Genomic DNA, 20,155 nt, shown 5'->3' on the forward strand with positions numbered 1-20,155 from the left:
ATGCTATGTTGGCAGTCTTGAAACTCTTAGTTATAATAGTCAAATAGTCGTAAATAGTAGCGCTATGTTGACAGTCTTGATAGAACACATCCACAATCTTAATAGCGCAATGCTGATGGTCATGTGATTAGTAGCGGAACGCAAGACGGACAGCCTCAATGGCGCGATGTTGACAGTAGAACAATGTTGTCAGTAGCATTTCAAATCAATAAGTAGTGTGCTTAGCAATATCTAGATCATACTAAGCTCATGAAATGTAGAGAAAATGCACTAGTAATATAGTGCCAGCTCAGTGTAGAGGAAATATTAGATAGAAGTAGTAGCAGCGTAGAAATCGTGGATTCTCATAAGACACAAAGTACATACCAGTTACTGAGTATCTTAATCTATCGAGTGAAATGCTGGGTTCTTGTAAAGTGCGAAGTACATACCAGGAATTAGGTATGTTGAATTTTTCTTGAATTTTCCAGGGGTGGAGGTACTTGATGTCCGCCCCCTGCACAGACTGGTTCCCTCGTCGCCAATGTAAAGATCTTTCCAAACGCAGAAGTGAGATTGGTAGTCTTTATTTGCAGTAAATAGGTACCTCCAGCTTCCTCTCCCGGCTCCCAGCTTCACAGCTTCAACTTCTCTTCTTCAAAGCATAACATTCCATCCTAGCAACAAGTCTACATTCTATTCTAAACAAGTCCCCACACTCAGTTTGGCAAATACCCATCGGCCCTCACCATCCGTTCCAAGGTTTATGAACCTTAAATGGGAGCTGCGTCCAATTAGGATGGCCACTCTACCTTTCTTAGAGAAGCTACGGGAGGGAGATGATGCACACTTTGTCCTTACTTGTCTGCTTCTGCTTAAGACGGTGCCTACCCGGTCCCCTTTCAGTTTCTGGGACTCCTCCAGGGACAGGTGTGTTTCCTAGATGAGGGCAATGTCAACATGTTTTGTGTGTGTAAATAGTGCTGGATCATGTTATGTTTAACACACTATCACAAACCATTAACATTTAGGGTCGGGGCCGGCTGGTGGCGCTCTGTGCGACAATGTTTGTTGGCTCCCCCCCAATGACCACCTCAGCCACGTATTCCCTCACTAGCACCTTTTAACAGCGCCCCCTCAAGTCTCCATAACCACTGTCTCTTGGATTCATTTAGCTTTATAGTACCACTCATACCAGTGTAAGGTGTCAAAGCACTTCACACCACACACACATTGCACAAAAATGATGCCTACACCCCAAGTCAACGCCCGGTGCAGTCGCACCGATCGCACCGCCCTAGAGCCGGCCCTGTTTAGGGTTATCAGTGACCGATGTTTTGATACCTCATTACTTTATTTATTGGAGAGTATCCGCGATCATATTACATTTCTGAGAGGGTCAGAGCCTTGGGGAGCCCGGGAAATCAGCGGTCTTGTCCCTAGAGATGGTACTTTTGTGTTCAAGAGGGAATGTGGTTAGGGGTTGTTCCCCTTACAGGGATGAGGAAGGGAGTGCCGACCCTATTAGGGGGAGGGATGGGTCACTCCGGGCGGGTAACTCCGCGCCGCCAGCGGAGTTTACAGAGTTTTGCCTCTGACATACAACGTAGGGGTTTCCAATAGGCAAGGACGGCGAGGATGAGAAAGGAGAGCGGCCATGGCGAGGAGGAGGCAGCCACAGCAGGTAAGTGCCTTTTTTTCTTAATTATAATTAATTAGGGAGGGGGGAGGGAGCGGAGTTCCAGAGTTTTTTTTCAACTCCGTGGGACTCCACGTAGAGGCACTACACCAGCTCCGCCCAGGTAAGGGGAGTGAAGAAAACCTTTGAATCTTGAGCTCACTTCTTTGCTGGTTGGAAACGACTAACGCCCCCCACCCCCCACATAAAAGGAAATGGGAAATTATCTTATGAAAGGGGCCTGCCCACTTCCAGTGTCCATGCCCTTGGTAAATAGTGGTGGAGTCTGCAAAGGGATGTTGATGATAAGATATAGTCAGGGCCTCTGGAATCATGCGTCATGAAATCGCCTAATTATGTAGCAGGATTGAGTAAATTATGCGGTAAGAAAAGCCAAATTCTTTGGCATAATGCAGCACATTTTATAATGGTATTACTTCATTATTTCAATATTTTTAAACTTCATAACACTCTGTGGGCGTTACTTGTACCTCATTAGTACCAGTTTAACATCCATAAATAGCAATATACTACGGAAAAGCGACCCATCCAGCATTGCAAAGGGTCTTCCACTTCGCTGCAACACGTGTCATTGCATTTTTAGTAACTTTTGAACCGTTTAAGCTAGAAACAAACTTTAAAAAAAAAAATCTGCAGATTATGCTGCTAATGATGGATTATGTGGCAAATGCGGTAGATCTGTGACCATGCAAAAATTGTTGCGGCCGCACAATTGCATAATTCAAGTGGCCCTGGATATAGTGTCTATATATGATGTAAAGTGTCACATTCTATAGTGTGGGATAGTGAAATGGGTGCTGGATCCCAGGCCATCTACCATATGTTGGAAGCCCCAATATCCCTGATGGATGCTAAACCAAGCCCCCCTGGTGTCCCGGGGGCAAGAACAAGGGAAGCACTAAGGCTGGGAGAGGGGCATATGTGGTGTGTAGTTGTAGAAAACAGATTGTTTTCATACGATACTGGTCCCATGCGTCCGAGTGCTTCTAGACATCTTCTTTCTCTTGCAACATTCCCTCTGTTGCCTGTTTATGGGGCGATCTGGATTTACTTCTGTCTATTTGGAGGGACTCCACCACCCTATAAAGGCCTTCTCAATCAGATTCTCGATGTGTTGGACCGGGTGCTTGCAACTTTAATAGATAGGGAGACTGTCTCCCAGTAGTTGTATCGGTGGAAATGAGTTAAAATAACCCTGGGAAAATGTCTGTATCCATGTTGGAGTCATCGAGTGCATCCAGATAAGGTTCAAAGAAATGTTTAGTCTTCCCATGTATAGTTACTATAGGACGTGCAGGAGCCAACAAGCCATATTTAATATCCCAGCGCACTAGTTGTGGTCGAAGCACAAGAATTTTTTTTATGTTTGATGGCAGCTGAATAGTCTGCCAAGAAAGATATGGGCAACCCCCAAAAAAGTTTAATGGGCCTGAAGAACATTTCATTGCCTGTAACATGATCATGGTGTGCTGGTGGCATAGTGAGCAATCTATGATCGGGCATGGAGAGTTCATCTGGGTTGTGGGGTACTTCTGGACACGGTGTGCTCTTTGGAATTCCAGTGCCTCCCTGAAGTGGTGTCCAAGGAGTTTGGGGAGCATACCCTGCAGAAAAGTCATCATGTTGTCATTTTCTGCTTACTCAGGGACTCTATAAATACAAAAGTTGTCACACTGTGCTCTGTCTTCTAGATCTGTAACCCTGTGCCGTAGGAAGTCGATGTCTCTGCCCTAGTGTGGCATGCTCTGGTTTTGGGATTGAATCTGACCCATTCTCTGGTCCACAGTATCGAGGCATGGACTGGAAGGTGGATACTTCCTTTCTCCTTTACTTTATCTTTGCTGTGAGGTCTCTCTTCTTGCTGTCCACAACAGATAAGGTTGAATCCAAATCTGCAGTTTCCTTAAGTAGAGTGTCTATGTCGGATCTGAGGGGTCCCTTCTATCTGACATCTGAGTGGGTCTGACTGGTCACTGCTTTTGAGAACAGCAGTTGTCTGGCTCCCTCTTTGTGGAACATTATGGAGAAAGTGGAGTATTATATGGTCATATTAAGATATCAGATCAGCTCAGTCTCCAGATAGGCCTTAGAATTTCGGGCGCTTGTGACTCTGTGACATCGGGTTCAGGGCAACCAGTCAATCTGTCCCACAGCAATACGTGTGGTCCCTCCTATAACCCACAGGGAGGAGTCAGTCTGTCTGCGCAGCAGGTACTCACTTAATCTAGGGTCTAGTGTAGCCCCGCCGGAAATTTAGGGGTCCACCCGATGTCTTCCTTCCAGCCCCAATGACGATGAGCCACAGTTGAGTATGTTCCCCCTGGGGGGAGTTCTAGGGCCTATCTTAGCAACAGGTGCACTGACGCCTTAAGAATGAGGTCAACGTTAACATATCCCAGTATCTGGTTTGCTAAGGCCCCAATCCTGAAACTTTATTGTAGCGTGCAGCTCTCTTAAGGTTCAGGGAAGTGCTAGGAGGAGATATCCAATCCCCTGCGTCCTCTGGTATCATCTTTGTTTAAGACTGTCCTCAGAAGCCTGGCCGGCCATGTACGAAGATGGAGTTGGCTCATTCTCAAACGAATGGGTCTGATTTCTAGTGAGTCTGAGCGGTAAAGTGTCTCTTGGTATACCTTGATGTGGCTTCCAACCCACTGGCACCAGCACTAGACCTTAGGGGCACCCAGAGAGGAGACAGGCTATCTGCGCTCTGCTGCAGAGGTATCAGAGTCCCTGGGTGCCCTGGCAAAAGGAGCTGGTCAATCCATGGAGACGGGGGCAGTTGTAGGATTTTTAGAGCCTTAGGAAGAAAGGGAATGGGGGAGGCCCCTCCAATTTGTATGCAATGTTTATTTATTTATTTATATATTCTTATATAGCGCAAGACTCGACCCCCTGAGGGGTATCTCCGCGCTTGCGCTTTTACCAAAAAAGCCTAACAATGATCATAGACTGTGAGGGAATTAATATTTTAATATTTTAAGAGGCCGAAAATAAATATGTTTTTAGAGTCTGCCTAAAAGACTGAAGGTTGGTGATTTGTTTCAGAGTAGGGGGGAGTGAGTTCCATAAGATGGGGCCTTTGTAAGAGAGAGCTCGACCTCCCTGCCTAGCTTTTCTAATCCTTGGAACCTGGAGCAGTTGCTGACTACTGGAACGCAAAGTGCGTCCAGGACTGTAAGAGTTGAATTTTTCATTCAAATACTTGGGTCCAGTGCCAAACAGACATTTATGTATTGTGCAGCATATTTTGAATTTTACACGTTGCCTAACCGGCAACCAGTGGAGTTTGTCCAGGAGGGGACGTGAAGCAGTCCTTGGCTGAGCATTGAGAACAAGTCTCGCTGCAGTATTCTGGACCACTTGTAATCTTTGTAGTTGTTCCTCATTGGCCGAGATGAACAGGCCGTTACAGTAGTCCAGCCTACTGATTACCAACGTCTGGACAGGTATTTTCCTATAGTTATCAGGAAAGAATGGAAAGACACGTCGTAGCAGTCCGATGACACGAAAACAAGATCCTGCTACTTGATTTGTATGTTCTTTAAACAGAAGTGCCTTATCGAGCTGCACACCGAGATTTTTTACGGTCTGTTTGGGACTTGGTGCTGGTCCCAAATCCAGGGGCCACCATTCTGGAGAACACAGAAGCGTGGCCTCCCCGAACAGCATGACCTCCGTCTTGCCTACGTTGCACTAGAGGCAATTTAAGGCCATCCAGCCCGATATTGCCCTCATTCCGTCCGCAAAGGATTTTTGTATTGCGGGCGTGAGGGTCTGAAAGGGGAATAGAAGCTGAGTGTCGTCAGCATACGACACCGGGGTGAACCCATGTGCTCTTACAATATCTGCCAAGGGGGCCACATACACATTGAAGAGTGTGGGGCTTAGACATGAGCCCTGTGGCACTCCCTTGGTGAGCTCCCTTGAGATGGAATGATGGGAGCCCAATCTGACTCCCTGTAAGCGGCCCGAGAGAAAGCTCTCCAACCAGGACAGAGCCACACCTCCTATGCCCACCTCCCTCAGGCGACCAAGAAGTATCTCATGTGACACCCTGTCAAAGGCAGCGGATAAATCTAACAGCACCAGAATCATGCAACCCCCTCCATCCAGTGACACCCTGATGTTATCGATCACTGAGAGGAGGGCAGACTCGGTGCTGTGATTGGGCCTATACCCGGATTGAGAAAAGTCTAGACCCTCCGCTGCCTCGATGTACTTAGACAGATGGGTGTTCACATGTCTCTCGGTCATTTTGCTAAGGTAAGGCAGGAGGGAGATAGGTCGGAGGTTTGAAAGGTCTGTCCATGGAAGTGCCGCGTTCTTTCGGATAGGGTTCACCACCGCTTTTTTCCACTCCGTGGGCACATGTCCTTCCCTGAGAGAATGGTTTATTACTGCTTGGATGTGAGGTCCAAGCAAAGTGCTCAGGGAGGCAACCATTTTGGCGGGCAAGAAATCATCGGGAGACCCCGATTTTATGTGACTAATGAGGGAGGGAAGATCTAAGTCACTGACTGCTGGAAATGTCATAAGTGAAATATCTCCATGTATGGGCAGAGTAGAGGGGATAGAGATGTTGCTCTTTTGGCTGGGAGCCCTCATAATTTTATCATAAATCAAATTGATTTTATTTTTCGAAAAACAAAGAAATTTCATCACATAGGGATTGGGAAAAATCATCTGGGCTTTCACATGCTACTGGTTTTACACACGCCTGTAGTATTTTATATAGTTCCTTGGAGGAATTGCCCGTCTCTGCGAGTTGCTGAGTAAGGCTGTTCTTCCGTGCCAGTTTGATATTTTTATAGTAATTAGACTGGGCTTCATGATGTCCTTTCTTGCTTTCCTCTGTTCGCGTTTTCCTCCAAATCTTTTCTATCTTCCTACACCCCTGCTTCTCTATTCTGAGTGCTTCAGTATACCATGCTTCCTGCTTGGAGGTGGGGTATTGTTTATGTAGCTTCAGAGGGGCTAGTTTATCAATTGCCTCTGTAGAGAGTTCTTGAATTTGGATAATGCGGACTCCACATTATCCTTTTCTATAAAGATAGGCTGCTTCCATACCCTCTGCAGTTCCTCTACCGTTACTTTGTGCCACTGTCGACGCCAAATTGGCAGGAGAGTGTTCATTTGAGAGGGTTTGTTCACTCCTAATAAAGAAAATTCCACTATAAAGTGGTCAGACCAATTTATTTGAGCAGTGGGTTGACACCGTACTTTAGAGCAATTGGAGAAGAGCAAGTCTAGGGAATGACCTCTTTTGTGTGTGGGTCCGCTGTTCTGCAAATCTAAACCAAGGGTGGATAGGTCAGCAAGCAGAGATATGGTTTCTGGGTGCGCAGACATGTCTGTATGAATATTAAAATCACCGAGAAGAATAAAATCTTCCTTTGCTTTAAAATGTGGAGCTAAAAGCTCCAAAAGAGAAAGAGAGAAGCCCACGCTAGGTCCCGGTGGGCGATAGACTAAAGCTCCTTTCCAGAAGATTTTTGTGGTGGAATTAATTTTAAAAATCATTATTTCTAATTGTGGGCAGTACTTTTGTTCTAATATAGTAACCTTCAGGTGTTCTTTGTACATGATGGCTAGACCACCACCTATTTTTTCTGGGCGATCTAGATTTACAAACTTATATCCTAAGGGAACCCCTAGTGCTATAGCAGGGGCGGTATGGGGTTTTAGCCAGGTTTCCGTTAGGAAACATAAGTCTGGTTGCAGTGTGTGTACCAGGTCCCATACTTCAAGTTGGTGTTTAGGCAGGGAACGGAAGTTTAAGAGAAAACACTTTATCCCTTTTAATGGTGCTGCTTTCGCTTCAACGTTAGACATTGAGGGTTGTTTGCATCTGTGTAGATGTCTCTGCTCGTGCAGCTGCTTTATGCAGACCCCTCCTGGGCTGCAGCCCCTTCCTCTCGGCCACCTACAGTGACCTGTTATACAGTGTGAGGTTTGCTTGTAGGCTGAGAAGGATAAACATAGCATAGAGGCCCAGGGGAGGAGGGGCCTCTCCTGTAGGCTCAATTGCAACAAGACACCTTGCTCTCAATTAGATGAGCAGGGGTTACAAAAGGACCAGTGTGCTGTGGTCTGGCTGTGGCCTACTGGAGCAGGGACCCTGTTGGTGGGCAGAGTGTGGGCCCCGGGAAGCTGCCCAAACTGCCTATGCCTAGCGCCGGCCCTGCTGGAGAAAACAGGGCCCGCACACTCCCTGTCAAGCGCATCTGGTTCCCAATGTGTGTGGGGGGTCACTGCTTCTCCCAGCACAACCTCTCAACCCAATGAGTATGTGGCGAAGTGCAGGGGCAAGGGTGCCCTTAGGAAGAGCATGCTGCTGTTGTCCTGCTGCAGTGGGATGAGCAAAGTTTTACAGGTCTAGGACCCCAGACTGACTCTCCGTGCCCCCAAAACAAGGTGAGTGAGGGTGATCACATCCATCGGGTGTTCCCTTTTCAGGTGTGCGTCCCATCTCCTCTAAATCCCTCCAGACGACTCGTAGATGGTCCACAGGGAGGCGGTACATCTCCCATTCTCTGCTAGTGGATGGTCTTGTAACTATAGCATTAAGCAGGGGAACTTAGCGCCATAGCTGAGCTTTAGCAGGGAGAGGCCATCTTAGTCGGCTCTTAACTCCGCCCCCTCTGCGCTGGCATACCTAAAGGAGCACCCATGTTCTAAATGAGTTTGAGTTGGCTTGGGATAAGACACAGGGCATCGCACTCCTCTAGCAGCATACTTGTCAGAGCTGTAGACGTGCCCTTCATCAGAATATATCCCTGGGTTGAGCACTTTTTTTAGGTCTTGCCTGAGCCAGCGAGCATGCGCTGCTCTGCAAGACATTTAGTAAGGGCTTTAAGACATTTAGTAAGAGCTTTAAAATTTGGAACACAAGCTTGTGTGTGTGCTTTTGTTTTCTTCACCCGCTATTGGCCTTTGCATGCGTCTTTCTAAGAAAGACAGCATGCAATTGGCCAATGGCGGGTGCATGTCCCGCCTTCTCTCTGCCCTGGCCTAGGGTCAGCGGGAGCGAGCGCGGTTTTCCTCCCTCGTCATGGCTCATTAAGTTCAGTGTACACTTTCAGCTCCAAACGCGGTTGCTTTCACTTTCGCGTACCGGGCTTGTTTTATTTATTTATTTACTAGAGCGCCGTAATGCCTTTCTGCACAGATCATCCCTCCCACCTCCCAAACAGCAACCAGAGCGATGCCGTGGCTTGTTTCTAATATTCAGCCTCTTTCTGCTCTCTCATGTGCCCCCTTTGAGATCCTCTTCTCCTTCCGCATTCTGCCAGCACCCTCCTACTTAATAGTAGTCCACCACCACCACCACCAAGTCCACCACATCCACCACCACCACGTCCACCACCACATCCACCACCACGTCCACCACCACGTCCACCACCACGTCCACCACCACGTCCACCACCATGTCCACCACCATGTCCACCACCACGTCCACCACCACGTCCACCACCACGTCCGCCACTACACTACCATGTCCACCACCACGTCCACCACCACGTTCACCTCCACGTCAACCACCACCACATCCACCACATCCACCACCACCAAGTCCACCACCACCATGTCCACTACCACCACCACCACGTCCACCACCACCCCCACCATATCCACTACCACCACGTCCACCGCCACCACATCCACCATGTCCACCACTACCACCATGTCCACCACGTCCACCACTACCACCACATCCACCACCACCACATCCACCACCACCACGCCCACCACCACCACGTCCACCACCACCACGTCCACCACCACATCCACCACCACATCCACCACCACATCCACCACCATGTCCACCACCACATCCACCACCACGTCCACCACCATGTCCACCACCAGGTCATCCACCACCACCACGTCCACCACCACCACATCCACCACCATGTCCACCACCCCCCCACCATGTCCACTACCACCACGTCCACCACCACTATATCCACCACCACGTCCACCACCACCACGTCAACCACCACATCCACCACCACCACAATGTCCACCACGTCCACCACCACACCCATGTCCACCAAATCCACCACCACCACGTCCACCACCATCATGTCCACCACGTCCACCATGTCCACCATGTCCACCACCATGTCCACCCCCACCACGTCCACCACCATGTCCCCCACCACCATGTCCACCACCACCACGTCCTCCACCACCACGTCCTCCACCATATCCACCACCATCATGTCCACCATCACCACCACGTCCCCCACCACCACGTCCCCCACCACCATGTCCACCACCACCATGTCCACCACCACCACATCCACCACCACGTCAACCACCACCACCACGGACCACCACGTCCACCACACCCATGTCCACCAGATCCATCACCATCACGTTCACCACCACCACGTCCACCATGTCCACCACCACCACGTCCACCATCACGTCCACCACCACGTCCTCCACCACCACGTCCTCCATGTCCACCATCACCACCACGTCCCCCACCACCACGTCCACCACCACCACGTCCACCACATCCACCACGTCCACCACCACCACGTCCACCACCACCATGTCCACCACCACGTCCACAATGTCCACCACCATGTCCACCACCACCATGTCCCCCACCACCACATCCACCACCACGCCCACCACCCCCACCATGTCCACCATGTCCACCACCACATCCTCCACCACATCCACCACCACCACTACATCCACCACCACCACTACGTCCACCACCACCACTACGTCCACCACCACTACGTCCACAACCACCACATCCACCACCACCACATCCACCACCATGTCCACCACCACCATGTCCACCACGTCCACCTCCTCCACGTCCACTACCACGTCCACCGCCACGTCCACCACCACCATGTCTACCACCACCACATCCACCTCGTCCACAACCACCTTCTTGTCCACCACCGCCGACATGTCCACCACCATGTCCACCACCACCACCATGTCCACCACCACCACCATGTCCACCACCACCAACACGTCCACCACCACCAACACGTCCACCAGCACCACATCCACCAGCACCACGTCCACCACCACCATGTCCACCACCACCACATCCACCACCACCACGTCCACCACCATCACCTCGTCCACCACCACCACATCCACCGCCTCCACCACATCCACCACCACCCCCACCATGTCCACTACCACCACGTCCACCACCACCATATCCACCACCACGTCCACCACCACCACGTCAACCACCACATCCACCACCATGTCCACCACAATGTCCGACACCATCACTAAGTCCACCACCACCACGTCCACCACCACATCCGCCACACCCATGTCCACCAAATCCACCACCATCATGTCCACCACGTCCACCATGTCCACCACGTCCACCATGTCCACCACGTCCACCACCATGTCCACCACCACCAGGTCCACCACCACGTCCACCACCACGTCCCCCACCACCACGTCCACCACCACGTCGTCCACCACCCTGTCCACCACCACCACGTCCTCCACCATATCCACCACCATCATGTCCACTATCACCACCACGTCCCCCACCACCACGTCCACCACCACCATGTCCACCACCACCACATCCACCACCACGTCAACCACCACCACCACGGACCACCACGTCCACCACACCCATGTCCACCAGATCCATCACCATCACCATCACGTTCACTGCCACCACGTCCACCATGTCCACCACCACCACGTCCACCACCACGTCCACCACCACGTCCTCCACCACCACGTCCTCCATGTCCACCATCACCACCACGTCCCCCACCACCACGTCCACCACCACCACGTCCACCACATCCACCACCACATCCACCACGTCCACCACCACCACATCCACCACCACCATGTCCACCACCACGTCCACCATGTCCACCACCACGTCCCCCACCACCATGTCCCCCACCACCACCATGTCCACCACCACCTCATCCACCACCACGTCCACCATGTCCACCACCACATCCACCACATCCACTACCACCACCATGTCCACCACCACATCCACCACCATCACTACATCCACCACCACCACTACGTCCACCACCACTACGTCCACCTCCACTACGTCCACAACCACCACATCCACCACCACCACATCCTCCACCACCAAGTCCACCACCACCATGTCCACCACGTCCACCTCCTCCACGTCCACCACAACGTCCACCGCCACGTCCACCACCACCATGTCTACCACCACCACATCCACCTCGTCCACAACCACCTTCTTGTCCACCACCTTGTCCACCATCGCCACCATGTCCACCACCACATCCACCACCATGTCCACCACCACCACCATGTCCACCACCACCATGTCCACCACCACCAACACGCCCACCACCACCAATACGTCCACCAGCACCACGTCCACCAGCACCATGTCCACCACCACGTCCACCAACACCACATCCACCACCACCACGTCCACCACCACCATCACCTCGTCCACCACCACCACATCCACCGCCTCCACCACGTCCACCACCACCTGTGACGGGTAAAGTGTCACTGGAGGGCAGGGGTAATAGGTGTCTACCCCGGCGGTACAAGAGACATTTCAGGATGCATTGGGTGTGAGAAGACAGGGGCTTTAAGTATTACACCAGACCCAAGTTACATTTTGAAGAGGCGCAATGTCACAGGGGCTCCTGTAGAAGCACTCACAGCATCTCTACCTCACAGTGACATACCTGCACAAGCCATTCACTCAAAACAAGCATTGGCATAGCCAATAGGTCTCGCCTTTGGGACCTTATAAGTGTTTAGCCATGCAACACTTCATGTTGTTGCACCAAGGATATTGTGCTGGATAACTAAACACCAATAAGGTCCCAAAGGTGAGACCTATTGGCTATGCCAATGCTTGTTTAAATAGTTGTTGATCTGAAAAAGGCGCAGCTGGCGCAGAGACCTTGAGCAGATAAGCGTAAGGACTTGTTCATACCCTGTGCCCACTGCACCCTAGTGGTTCAGTGCCAAAGTTGCTTGGCTTTGTTAAATGTGCAAGATACACATTAAGATTTCAAGGAGACTTTGAATTTTGGATATTAAATTCATTGTGCAGTTCTAAGGACTGCTCCAGCTTAGTATGAAGGATATTTTATATATGTTTATCTGTGATCAGTTGTCTAGTTTATAACTCTTTCAAACGTCTATGGCTGAGCTCGGCTAATCAATCTCAAAATAGTGTGCAATAGACAGACACATCTATAACACTGTAGTGGTGTATCTGTTGTCTGGTTGCCGCATGAATATTGAAAGGAACCTCTGTTGTAAATATGGTAGCACAAGGTCCCGTTATTGATTTTGAACTGTTTTGTAATACTGATGTTCTATAAGACATTCCCATTACTGATGCTGGGCAGATAATGTGCCCTGGTTTATGTTTAAATGTTTACATGCTGTATCTCCGCTTTCCTAAATCTATGTATAATTTACATTACGCATACATTAATTAGTACATCATAAACAAGGGAAAGCGCTATGGGCCAAATGTATCAAAAAACATTTTTGCGATTCTCAAATTGCGATTTTTAGCAAATCGCAATTAGAGAATCGCAAAATGCAATGTATGTAGGATTTGCAAATAATTTTGCGAATCCTACATATTCCTTAATTGCAAATGGCGATTCGCAATTAAGGAATACCTTCCCATTCATTCCTATTGGTCTGGAGGCCCATAGGAATGAATAGGAAGACATTCTCAATTTGTGATTCTCAATTAGCGAATCACAAATTGAGAATGCAATTTCAAGGGTGCCAGGGTGTCAAAAGGACACCCTGTTGCACCCCTGAAATGTGCATATGGCACACATACATGCCCTAAGGGCATGTATGTGCGCCACATGGCACTTTGAAAAATGCAAAGAAGTGCATTTTTAAGAGAGAAATCGCAAATTACCACCAACTTGAAGTTGTTGGTAATTTGCGATTCCTTATAGCCAAATTGCACTTTTTCTGTGCTTCTTACATTACATTTAAGGAATAGCAATTTGCGATTCCTTAAATGCATTCGCAAAATAGGGAATCACTAATGTTGCGGTTCCTTATTTTGCAAGGCAGTTTTTCTTTCATACATACCACTGAGCCCAATTGCGATCGCAATTTGGAATGATACATATGGCCCTATGTTAAGTAGTGATTCATGTAGAGCCATTTGAAATAGAGGTTAAGAAAAAATTCTGATTGGCCAGTTCATCCACTAATTACAAAGGGTAGGTCAGACTGCAAACAAAAACAGACCACCCAGCTCCTCGGTTCACCAAGAAAGTCACAGAACTAAGGGATGTCAGGGTGATGCCTCACACCTGGTTCAATGGGCAGGGTTCACCCCTGTGGAATGCCATCCTCAGGTGGTTGCCAGACTCCGCGATATATCATCCTATGGGGTGCACATTCACGTAAATGATATTATCATAGTTTGGAGAGTGCTGAGGACGGAGTGTGGCTAATTGGAGGTTCTGTGACTAGTGGCAAGATGCATTAGAGATGTTTTCACTCAAAAACCAGAACAGAAGTTGACATGAGCTTCTGGAATTTTTAGTCTGATGGGTGCTTTACCTACTGCTACCTTAGTATTGTTAGCCAACTTAATTTTTGGTGCTTGGATGTGAGGACAGATAAGGTTAAAAGGAAAAGCCGCAGAATTCAAAGGGCTGCTGACTAGAAAGACAGGACAGGCTGTGGAAGTCCTTCGCGACATTGGCCCGTTTGTCAGTTATGATCTTTGTTTACGCTTGCAGCTGCTTCCCTATGTTACGAAGAGCAACTAACTTCTGTGCCTCTCTTACAGGTTTCACTGTAGTTGGGTATGCCTTGTATTTCATCGTCTACAGCACCTGGCAGGGCCCATTCCTACACCTGGAGGATCTCTACGTCATGCCAGAGTTCAGAGGTAGGAAACCCAAAGTTGAAGTATCCAGGGAAAGGCTGTGGACAGTCTAAGAAGTACATGATTACATGATCCTCTTTAAGATCTTAGGAGTTGAATAATGTACATATGATCATTCTCACATCTGGAGGAGATGTAAAAGAGTGGTTAAGTATCCAGCTGTGGAACCTGCAGAATAGAATTCTGATCTTGGCCTGACCATACTCTGCTCCTGGGTCAAATAATTTTGGGGCCGACGTATGCGATTCGCAAAAAAGCAGCGTTTTCGACAAAAAATTCGCAAAACTGTATGTAGTAGGGAAATCGCATCGCAAAATTAAGGAATCGCAAAATTTGCGATTCCTTAAATGCTATGCAACAAGCATTCAATTTTTGCAATTTCTCCTTAAGAAATCGCAAATTACCACCAACTTCAAGTTGGTGGTAATTTGCGATTTCTTTCACAAATGCACTTTTTGACATTTGTGAAGGTGCCATATGGCTCACATACATGCCCTTAGGGCATGTATGTGCGCCATATGCGCACACATGATCATTTCAGGGGTGCATCAGGGTGTCCTTATGACACGCTTGCACCCTTGGAATTATACTCAATTTGTGATTCTCAAATTGCGAATCACAAATTTAGAATGACTTCACATTCATTCCTATGGGCCTCCTGGCCCATAGAAATGAATGGGAAAGTATTCCTTAATTGCGATTTCACAATTTGCTAATCGCAATTAAGGAAAACTAAGAAATCGCTAAAAAATTGCGATTTTTTTTTTTTTACATACATCCCTTTTTGCAATTCTTAAATAGCGATTCTCAAAAAATCGCTATTTGAGAATCGCAAACGGGGATTTTCATACATATGCCTCTTTGTCCTCTGTTCCTCAGTTTCCTAAACATGCCAACATTTGAACCACTTTGAAAATTGATTACCGCTCTTTTTAAGCTTGTTTGAAAAGATTTGTCTGGTCAGATTAGACATCTGCATCCTAATTAATAAAAAGTTGTCTACGCACTTCAATTCTTTTAATAAGGCTTTCGGCACATGCCTCTTCAACAATACTAAATTGAAAACATGTGTTAAGGCGTGCAGCTTCAAAACATTGTAACTCTCATCCAGTCTGAATAACCGCGGGTGGATGTCATCTTGGTAGTGATGACAGTGGGCCTGATTATGAGTTCGGCTGATGCAGAACCGTACTCCAGTTGCCGCTGGACGTACGCTTTCCTTGGACCACCCAGTGCAGCACCCCACCTTGCCCGTTGTTCCCTCACTGCGCTCTGCCATGCAGTCAGGTTGGCATTTCACTGCCTTCTAGGGCGCTGTGTGTTATACCCTACTTAAATGAATAATTTGTATTCCAGCCCTGCTGCCTCTAGCTGCTCAGCCAGAGTGTGACTTGGTCTTAGAATGTTGGTGTGCCTGTGATGCGTGGAATGCCTGTGCAGAGTATTTCTCTTTGGGCCGGGTCAGCACCACATGCAGGGGGTCTTGGTGCTGGTTGTGGGCGGTCGGAGCGAACAGGTGGGTAGAAGCAGGATCCTTTTTAGGTCTCATCAAAGTTCCTCCGACCATACCAGTACAATTTCAACGGAACTAGCCCCAATCCCAGCCTCATTAGCTCCTGCTTGAAGGCCAAGCTGAAGGGCAGGATTAGGAAAGTCTGCAGGGCTCCTGGCTTGTACAGTTAGGAGGCCCATCTGCCCTGGGCCAGTTTCTTGATGGTCAGAGTGTCCTGTTCCCTTCAGATGACTTTTGCCAGCTTGGTTATCAGTCTGGAGCCTATTGGCGCTGGCAGACCACTTGAACAAAAGGCCCATTCAAGTGAATTTACAGCTGCTTGCTGCACATGAATGTGGGTTGAAATGCTGCCCTCATGATCCAGCCATACTCCCAGGTATGTGTATGCTTCCACAACTTCAACCGGGCTCTCCTCAATGGTCCAGGTCCCTCTTTTTTCAGTTTAGAGGAAATTACTGGAACTATTGGTTTTGTTAAATTTACCTTCAAGCTGTTCAATTTACAATAGGCTGCAAGTGCATTGAAGAGTATCTGCAGCCCAAAAGGCGTCCATTGAGGAGCACAGTATCGCCTGCCCATTGCAACAATTGAACTCTGATGTCTGCCATTTTTGGTAGAAACGCCTTCACCGTCTCCAGGTGGGTTGGCAGGTCGGCCAGATACAGGTTAAACAATAATGGTGCCAATATACATCCTTGTCGTAGGCCCTTATCTAACCTTTATTTTGACCCACTGGTCGGAATAGAGCGAGGTGAAGAATTTTAGTAGATTAGTAGGGATGCCCCAGGCATTCAGTTTTGACCAAAGCCTCGATCTTGAAATGCTATTGAAAGCTATTTGTAAGTCTAAAAGGGAATGTTGTAGGCATCCCTTCCAAATACCGAATCAGTATTTAATGCATCAGTGTTTTGCAACTGAAATCCAGTTGCAAAAACATTGATATTTTATCAACACCTCAAAGGAGATGGTAATGCATTTGGAAATGGGAAGAGGTCCCCTTGGATCTTCTCCCACTTTTCAATGTAAAAAGAAAGCTTGTTGAAGAGTAGGCAGTGGTCCACGGGATCGCTGTCGACTCCTAAACAAACAAAAAAAAGCTTTTTCTTTAAGGAAAAAGGCTGTTTTTTAATTTTTTTTATAAACAGTTCACCTTTTTGAACGGCAGTCACAGGCATGGTGTTCTGCTGGTCTCAGCAGTCCACCATCCATGTGATTGCCTCCAACCGTATTGAGTTATAGTTTGTAACACACCTAATTAATATTCATACGGTATGTCAGATTGCAAAACACTAGGACTCGGATAATGAAGAACTAACCTATTTGTTCCTTAAACGGTGTGATGCTGCTTAAAAGTTTCACAGTTCGGAAAACACTGGGTGGATACGGCTGTGTTCCCATGGACCACTGCCCATTCCCCCTACCACCACCAATTCTCTTTTAGGTGACACATGCAGCCATCAGTGGCACTGATGCTATAGCTGACCAGAGTGAATGTTAGGAGAAGCACTTTTAGTATGTAGCAGTTTTGTTGCTGAGAAAGAAGACTCCAGCACTCTCCACCAGGAAGGTGACGCGGGGATGCTCACACTGTCCCCTGAAAGGCTCTAGGGTACTCAAAACCATCAATTGGAGGTGCATGGCCCCCAGATGACTTCTAGATAATCAGTTACAACACTTGAAAAGTGCAGCTTTCTAGCCAGGGTGTCTCCATATGCTAATCTGGACACACACCATGAACTCTACAACATTAGCTCTGCAGACCAGTGTGGCAGCAGTGAAGAGAAGTGTCTGCAGTGGGTGTTACCTGATCTTCACTGCCACTGCAACAGTGTTCAAGAGGAGGAAGAGGCTTAAGAAAGCTGCTCATTTGATGAGGTCTTTAGCCTGGATCCCAGTGTGCTGTCCACAAGAGAGAAATGTGGCATTTGTAATGATTGGCGTAGGGTGGAGCAACGTGCTACCTTGAAATTCATTCGGCTTTCACCACTATTTGACAGGGCTTTGTTGTGGTCCTGGAAGGAAAAACTGTTGAAGAAGAATTATTTGTGTTCGACCCGCAAGGAGGCTGTAACAGACGCCACACGCAAGCAGTGAGCCCCTGGCAGTGCCACCTTGCTGGCTTGGTCACTCAGAGCATCCCTCTAGCCAAACAGCAAGTGGACCAAACTGAAGCGTGCTCTGGCAGCTTAAAGGAGCAGCCAAAATGTATTTTTCAATAAGCTCTTTGGGGAGCATTTCCCAGCAGAAAAACTCATCAGTATAAGAGATACTTGGGCCAGCCTATTTTCAACTGTATGTTTTTTATTCCTTTATATTAGAATGTGGAATGTAGTATGTGGGTTTTGTCCGCTGGTCCTGAGCGCTGGAAGGTGAGGATGCTGCTGCTGGTATCAGGTACAGCTCTAATCAAGACATGCAGATGCGAGGTGGCAGCTGGTGGGGTCTGAAACAGCTCTAGTAATAAAGATCTATAATAAAGGCATGCAGAGGTAAAATGCTCCTGGTGGTGTCTGGTACAGCTTTAAACAAGGAAGGAAATTTAAACCGCTGCACTCTTTGTGAATCCTGTCGTAAATAAGTTGAAATAAATTACTCGTGGTTATGGTGCTTGAGATGATCACTACCTGGTCCCTGAGGTGCTGGATAAATGACTGGAAGACCTTACTCAGTGTAAGGTTAAGATCTCAAGCACTCCTATGGCGTCAAGCGTGCTGAAATTCTTAATAAAGTAAACAAAACGTGTTCTTCTCAAAATGGAAATCAAATTTTTATTCTGTTGATGGCAAATGTCATATTGCGTCATATGATCAAGCATCCATGATGAATCAATCCTATTTTGAGAACATATAGAATGATTGTATTCCATTAACCATTATTATCACGTGGGTTACGTTAGTGAGCTTTATCCCCTATGCATTTCGAGCATAGCTCTTCTTCAGGGGGAAAATCTACAAGAAACAAACAAAGCAAGCATGTATCGCTATCCCGTAGGAAACTAGAATGCATAATAAAATATATACATGGCACAAATAGAGTGCTGGTAAGGTGTTTGTACAGGTAAGGCGCGATGTGACTTGTGAATAAAAAGTATAAAAACTAGTGCAAACTCTAAGTGTAATACACGTAAGTGGCGGAGTCCAAAAATATTCAACGTGGGAAAGGAAACGACGAAGGCCAGGTAAACATGACTGGTGTTACAAGACCAAGCAAAAGGACTCCCATGCGTGGTAGAGAAAAACCGCGGTACAACAAAGGTGAACCCGTGGTATGGATTATTCTTAAAATGTCTATCCCGTGATAAGAAATACTTGGCAGTGCCGGTGTGGAAACCGTGAGAATAAGTATCGGTGCGAATGAACGCTTACCTTCACATAACTCGGTAAACGTTTATCCAGCTGCAGAGACTGAGGTCGGCGTGTTAGAGAAACCCGGAAGACGCGAGTTCTAAAAAACGCAAGTCAGTGAAGTTCGAAGGGTGCTTGAAATAAAAAGTGGACTGTGCTCAACCCAGTGTCAGAGGAAAACAAGCAACAAGCGAGCTCTGCCATGACACCACCATGTTTCTCCAAGGTGAAGCAGGAATGCCCCGGAGAAACGCAGCGTCATTTTTGGATTCGGGGCGTGTTTTTTTTTCTCTCCTCTTCCCATTGGCTGGAATGTAAAATTCCAGCCAATGGGAAGAGGAGAGAAAGAACATTTAAAAACATGCCCGAATCCCAAAAAGACGGGGCTTAAACAGACAGACGCCCCTCTTCTCCAATGGCTGGCCTCCGTTTAGGAAACCAGCAAATGGAGAAGAGGGGCGGGTTCAAGCCCCATACTCTAAAACATAAGATCTCGCGGCGAGACTGCGCAAGCGCAGCGTACGCAGGCAGAGACCTAAAAAACTGAAAAAGGACGGTACACTCGCGAACTAAAGTGCCAATAATAAAGTTTAAATAAAAAAGCGGTTAGAACGAAAACCGAGTGAAAGAGGTAAATAAAGAACAAATAAGAAAGAAATGAAAAGGAGCCTATACTGAAAAATCAGGAATATAAGAAA

The 20,155-nt window shown here is 47.9% G+C and overlaps 1 protein-coding gene across 2 annotated transcripts in view; it reads left to right on the forward strand.

Moving 5' to 3' along the window:
* The window catches only part of LOC144797662 (thialysine N-epsilon-acetyltransferase-like), a 90,641-nt gene that overhangs the window by 45,533 nt on the left and 24,953 nt on the right, over positions 1 to 20,155 (forward strand). For both annotated transcript variants that reach the window (XR_013603438.1, XM_078668378.1), the window contains exon 4: positions 14,502 to 14,603. Coding sequence is in view for 1 of the 2 variants with exons in the window: in XM_078668378.1 (XP_078524504.1) it covers positions 14,502 to 14,603 (102 nt within the window). In the remaining variant the exon portion in view is untranslated. The remainder of the gene's footprint in view (positions 1 to 14,501; positions 14,604 to 20,155) is intronic.

The sequence above is a fragment of the Lissotriton helveticus genome, chromosome 12 (assembly GCF_964261635.1).
Source record: "Lissotriton helveticus chromosome 12, aLisHel1.1, whole genome shotgun sequence".
Taxonomy (NCBI): Eukaryota; Metazoa; Chordata; class Amphibia; order Caudata; family Salamandridae; genus Lissotriton; species Lissotriton helveticus.